At 35.6% G+C, this 6,338-nt stretch overlaps 1 protein-coding gene across 1 annotated transcript; it reads left to right on the top strand.

Annotated features, from left to right (window-relative positions):
* Positions 1–1,708: 1,708 nt before the first annotated feature.
* LOC139852565 (phospholipase A1 PLIP2, chloroplastic-like) lies at positions 1,709–5,397 on the top strand. The gene is made up of 4 exons (XM_071841862.1): positions 1,709–2,526; positions 2,815–3,408; positions 3,483–3,899; positions 4,621–5,397. The coding sequence occupies exons 1-4, from the start codon at positions 1,879–1,881 to the stop codon at positions 5,149–5,151; spliced, it is 2,190 nt and encodes a 729-aa protein (XP_071697963.1). The 5' UTR covers positions 1,709–1,878; the 3' UTR covers positions 5,152–5,397.
* The last annotated feature ends 941 nt before the right edge of the window (positions 5,398–6,338 follow it).

The raw sequence follows: 6,338 nt of genomic DNA, 5'->3' as shown, positions 1-6,338 counted from the left end.
TCACCGATCAACTTGGGTGGTCAATTGTCTATATGAAACATATTTCAATTAATCAAGTCTTAACAAGTTTGATTGCTTAACATGTTGGAAACATTTAATCATGTAAATATCAATCTCAATTAATATATATAAACATGGAAAAGTTCGGGTCACTACACAAATGAACTAAGATACAAAAACAACAATTAAATATGTTTAATTAACTCTCACATGCATACTGTAAAGCCTTTTAACAGAAAGTTATAAAATTGCCTTCAATAAAGAACATGTCGTCGCATTCATAAATTGGAACTTGGAAATAATATATGCATATATTTTCTACTGTTTTCTAACCTTGATAAATTCGGCATACAAAACACGTTTATCAGCTTACATAGATCTTATATCGCATCAGTTAATTATAATTCGGAGTCATATATCAGCAAAACACAGTAAAGCATGCAGTTTATACGCAGTATTAAATAAGCAGATACATGACAGTAGCAGCAAGACATAAATATATGTTTTATCAGTTTCGCATGTTGGAACATCGGATCTGTTTAAGACTGTTAGTAATAATGTACAAATGAAACTGAGTATACAGATACGAGTTGCAACAGAATATTATAAACATAATATACATAGTAAGAACATGCAGTAACATAACAATAAGCAAGCTGAAGCGTAAAACGATCAAACCGAATAAAGATTGAACCGGTTTTGTGTTTGACACAATTCCCTTAAACAGATTCGTCGTCTGTTCCCAGGGTACACCGGTTTGAAGCAGCGTACTGCCGGACTTAGAACACTTGCCTGAAAAGTAGTCGGAGGCTTTGAAACGGATTCGGATTCGTATGTGTTGCAGGTTATTTGTTGTGTGTTTTATTTCTGCAGATTGAGCCACTATTTATATACAGAAAAGTTGCAAGTGAGTAGGTAATCATTCCAGCACTCCAACAAGTTAGTGGGTCATTAACAGCTCAATCATTTCAACAACTCCAACAAGTTAGTGGGTCACTAACAGCTTATCACCAACCAACAAGTGAGTGGGTTTCTCCAAGGACTCCACAACTGTATGAATCAAAAATAAATCGTACTTGCGCGAGAGTAGGTGCTAGAGTAAAATATGACATAAGGTCTTGACATAGGTTTGGAGATAAGAACTTATATACCTCTCATAAGTTTATCTCCACTCCTATGTGGGACAAGATGCATTCCACTAGATTTCCATATTTTTGCATCAAACACACAACATTGAGACTCGATATCTCATTCACATTCTATCCGTTTTGGACACACTTTAGCTCGTTTTAAAGTCCTCGTCAAGGACTACAAAATCCACTAAATAGTTACTAATATGTATTACATTATCATATATTAATATGTGTCCAAAGTTTGGTAAAAACTATTTGTTTTATCCAAAATTTCCAACAATAACATTTGATGTATAGTCTTGTATTTTTTTTTTCCTGTACTATTTTTTCGGTTTTGATAAAAAAAAACGTGAAGCTTAATTTTGCAAGTATAATTTTGATAAGTAGTCCATAAAGCGAGACATAGATGATATTTTAATTTTAATACATGAAATATTAATTTAATTTCAATAAATTAAAAAAGAAAAAAAAAATCAAGAATACCAGAAAAAGAAAAAACTATTGAGAGAGCGCTTTCAAAATCACGTATAACTATTTATGACATGCTTCGTCTACAAAACGTGCAACCACCAAATCCCTCTTTCCATTTTATTTCTCTCAATTTCCATAACCAATCTCCAACCTCAACAATTTCGTTCCCAAATTGAAAACCGAATTCAATCCAAATCACTTTAAATCATACCTACCATCTTCAATTTGTATAATTAAACTCATTAATTTCATTTTTTAATCAAACCAAACATCAATGGATGCACTCTATTTAAAAACAGGGTTTGTAGGGATCACAGCTCCGATCACCGCCGCCGGTGATATCCGTAAACCCACATCTCAAATTACCACCGCCGTCAACCGTCCGACGGCGTCAATTTCATCGGAAAAGCCATCAATTTCTTCGTCTCCTCGAACAACAGGGCGGTGGGGATTTTCGTTAAAATTGCCTTTTAATTCTTTATTTGTCGGTAGCAGAAACCGTCACGATGCGGTGGCGATAGACGACGCCGTTTTGGTTGATGGAAAAGAGGAAGCAAAAGAAGAAAGTGTTTTAGTTAATAATAATAATGAGAAAGATGAAAACTGGGTGCTGAAAATACTTCATGTGAGATCCATGTGGAATGATAATAATAATAATAAATATGATAATGATGATAGTGATGATAAAAATCAAGATCTAGAAGCTAAAATTAAAATTAGTAATGCAGATGACGTTTCATTTGATGAATTAGAGTGTGATGCATGTAGGGTTGATGATGATGATGATGATGATCAATCCGAAATCGAATTCGATAGAAATTCATTTTTGAAATTATTAAAAAGAGTTTCTTTAGCTGAAGCTAGATTATATTCTCAAATGTGTTATTTGGGGAGTTTAGCTTACTCCATACCTCAGATTAAGGTACTTAAATTTATATTTCATTTTGATATTTATATATGCATATCAGGTGTTTGTTAAAATGACTCTTGTGGGCTTATATTCAAGAGATGATTTTTTTTTTTTTTTTTTTTAATTATTATTATGAAATGCTCAATGCTTGCAATGTAGTTTGATGTTTGGGTAGCTAAGTGTAGTCCAGGGTTAATTTGACATGATTTGTTGCTTAGTGAGATCTTTAGCTGTGTGTTAATTAAAATTTCCTGCCTAAATATGAAATATTGTATAAAATAATTGTTATTTTGGTTTCAGCCTGGTAATCTTTTGAAACATCATAGACTCCGTTTTGTTACTTCATCGATAGAAAAGAAAGCCCAGCTGGCTGCAAAAGCCGAAAAAGAAAAGGAACAAAATGTTGTTCAAGAAGGGGAAAATGATAACATTAAAGAGAAAGAAGATGAGGTATCGAAAGATGAGAAAGAAATTGTCTCTGAAGTAAAAGAAACTGAGAAAACGGTTGAAAGTGAAGAAGATAAAGGAGGTAGGAATCTGATAAGTGCATCTACAGCGTATCATATTGCAGCCTCAGCTGCTTCCTATTTGCATTCTCAAACAAAGAGCATTATCCCTTTCAAGTCTTCTGAAAACAATAATGGTGATGTTCGTATGACGAAAGCAGAAGTTGCTTCGTTAATGGCAACTACAGATTCGGTTACTGCTGTCGTTGCTGCTAAGGAAGAAGTAAAACAAGCTGTTGCTGATGATTTGAATTCGATGCATTCATCGCCTTGTGAATGGTTTATATGTGATGATGATGTCAGCATGACTAGATACTTTGTTATTCAGGGCTCTGAATCACTTGCATCATGGCAAGCAAACCTGCTTTTCGAGCCCATTCAGTTTGAGGTATAAATGTATAATCTTTACAAATATCTATTTTAATAAAATAGGATATTTGACTAAGCTATTGTGATGTACAGGGATTGGATGTGATTGTACATAGGGGTATATATGAGGCAGCAAAGGGGATTTATGAGCAAATGTTGCCTGAAGTTCATGCACACGTTGAACGTTATGGTGATCGTGCGAAATTTCGTTTTACTGGTCATTCACTTGGCGGAAGCTTATCGTTGCTTGTGAATCTTATGTTGCTTATAAGGGGACAAGTCCCTCGTTCTTCGTTACTTCCGGTTATAACGTTTGGTGCACCGTCGGTTATGTGTGGAGGAGACCGTTTGCTTCATAAACTCGGGTTACCAAGGAATCATCTTCAAGCAATCACAATGCATCGTGACATCGTACCACGAGCCTTTTCTTGTAGATATCCAACCCGTGTAGCTGACCTTTTGAAGGCGGTAAATGGGAATTTCCGAAATCACCCCTGCCTCAATAACCAGGTACATGCTCTGTTGTTTTCATGTTTTAATAGTTTAGTTAGGTGTTGTTTGATTTTTAAAATGAACTTCTCTAAAAATCTGCGGATCATGTCTGTATGTTGAATAGTCTGTCTGTAACACTAAGAAGCATATTTCTAAGGTGCTGTTTGTTTTTTAAGATGTTTTTGTCTGAAGATCTGTGGACCATGTTTGTAAAGAAGATGTGGTCTAAAGGTTTGTATGCTGAATATTGAAGAGTGTTTGTTTTTATGTCTGCAAAATAACTAAATTCTGTCTGCAGCACTTAGAAGCATATTTCTAAGTCTGAGATTTGTAGATATAATAAGACATTATTTTATCTTTTGTCTTCAAAAAACAAACTGTCTGTAGTAAAAATGTCTGTGGGCGTGCAGACATAAGACTTAATAAGATCTGCAGACAAAAAAACAAACAGCACCCAAGTCTGCAAAACTAGCATAGCAGGCATAATAAGACATTATTTTATCGTCTTTAGAGAAACAAACAGTCTGCAATAAAAACGTCTGCGGACACAAGACATAATATGATCTACTGACTGAAACACAAACAACACCTTGGTGTTAACTGTTAAGTGTATACAATGGTAGCTAGTTGTTATCGCATAATATTGTAGATGTTTTGAAAGCTTGTACCTTTTTATAAGTAAGAAAATGCTACTATAATATTTGGTCCATTTTTGTTAACATATGTATTGTTTTGGCAGAATTTGTTGTATGCACCAATGGGGGAGTTCTTGATTCTGCAACCAGATGCAACACTTTCACCAAACCATGATCTGCTTCCATCAGGAAGTGGTCTTTATATTTTGACGTCATCGGTATCAGACGCGTTAGAGGCGGAGAAGCAAATGAGAGCCGCGCAGTCGGTGTTCTTAAATACACCTCACCCACTCGAGATCTTGAGTGACAGGGCTGCGTATGGTTCATCGGGTGCAATTCAAAGGGACCACGACATGGCATCGTACTTGGTATCTGTTCAGAGTGTGATCCGTCGAGAGCTTAAAATCGCAAGAAAAACGAGACGAGAACATAGACGACGTGCTTGGTGGCCTCTGGTGGCACCACGCGACAATGATAGTAGTCATATGGGTCCAGGTCAAGGTCATGTTAAGTTCACAGGCGTTTTACAAAATGGAAGCGAATCGTTAAAGAGATTCACGAGGTTGGTTGCGTCTGAACATATGCATTTGCCAGTGATATTGTTACTTCCTGCAAGTATGATGAGGCTTGGTTAAACATATGCATAAATCATTACCCAATCTTTTTGGGTATGGGTACAAAAAACATTCTTTATTGGTAGATATTGTTATTTCCTGGTTATAGGGAAAATACCACAAATGACAAGAAAAAAAAAGTTGTAAATTTAGATCCACAACGTGTTGATTAATCGACCCATCATGTTGTTTCTTTGTTTGTTTGTTTGTTAATCTGTTGTGCCATGTTTAGTTAAGGAATGCTTATACGAAAGTAGTATAACGACTTGTAGTGTATGAAATTAAATACATGTTGCGTAGGTGCAACTAATTTGGTATTTTGGTTAGATGTTGAAACATTTGTGTCACAAGTGTCACAGAAATTGTGGTTGTGTTTTATAAGCAACTGAATTTAACACATGATAAGAACCGTACGTGGATGAAGCTGACAAAATAGAGGTCATGTGGGTTGGTCTGGACTCTGGAGTTTGGAGCCTTGGTTCATTTGAACAAGCTATCTGACTAGTAAAAGTTGGCTGTTTTTTGGTGAACCACTTGAGTTGTGGAGTCAGCTTTGGATATACACAAGTGCACAAGTTTTGCCTTTTATTTCGAAGTTTTGTTTGTGCCTTAACTTGGGCTGTTTCCAACTAGGATATTTACATTTTCTTGAAGCAAGTGGTATATACATGTATATTCACAATGTCTCCTCTACCCTTTTACAATCCCTTATGTGTAGGACCAACATCAGAGAATGATGCCAAGATTATAGGAATCATCGATAGTATCTTATATATGACCCCACCTGATCCCAGCCACCCACATTAGAAAAGGAGAAAATAATTGAAGGTAGGAACCATCCATGTGTAGAAATATAAACAGCTCATCAATTTAGAAAACTTGTCTCAATGTCAATAATCTTGTTCTTCAATCATCTGTGATAGTAATAATTAGTTACTTGTTACAAAAGGGCTTTGGCCTAGCGGTATAAGCTAGCATTTCTGATCTGGAGATAATAAGTTGAGTCATGTTTATGACATTATTCATATAAAATTATGTATGATGCGTAAGTTTGCAGTAAAAAATAATAATTAGCTACTTGTTAAGTTGTTAGTTTGTTTCAAATCTTACGCACTTTCATTAAGACCATCTTTATCCCTGAAGCGTATGATGGGCGTGTTGCTGGGTGGGGTGGGGTGCTTGATGAGCGTGCTGACATACCGGTGTGT

Source organism: Rutidosis leptorrhynchoides, chromosome 6 (assembly GCF_046630445.1).
Source record: "Rutidosis leptorrhynchoides isolate AG116_Rl617_1_P2 chromosome 6, CSIRO_AGI_Rlap_v1, whole genome shotgun sequence".
NCBI classification, from domain to species: Eukaryota; Viridiplantae; Streptophyta; class Magnoliopsida; order Asterales; family Asteraceae; genus Rutidosis; species Rutidosis leptorrhynchoides.
Note: the sequence above shows the minus strand (reverse complement) of the source record. Positions and strands in the feature narration are given on the sequence as shown.

Coding starts and splice junctions, on each gene's coding strand:
- LOC139852565 (XM_071841862.1), top strand. CDS start 1,879: ATGGATGCACTCTATTTAAAAACAGGGTTTGTAGGGATCACAGCTCCG. Junction 2,527..2,814: donor ACTCCATACCTCAGATTAAG/GTACTTAAATTT, acceptor TTTTGGTTTCAG/CCTGGTAATCTTTTGAAACA. Junction 3,900..4,620: donor ACCCCTGCCTCAATAACCAG/GTACATGCTCTG, acceptor TTGTTTTGGCAG/AATTTGTTGTATGCACCAAT.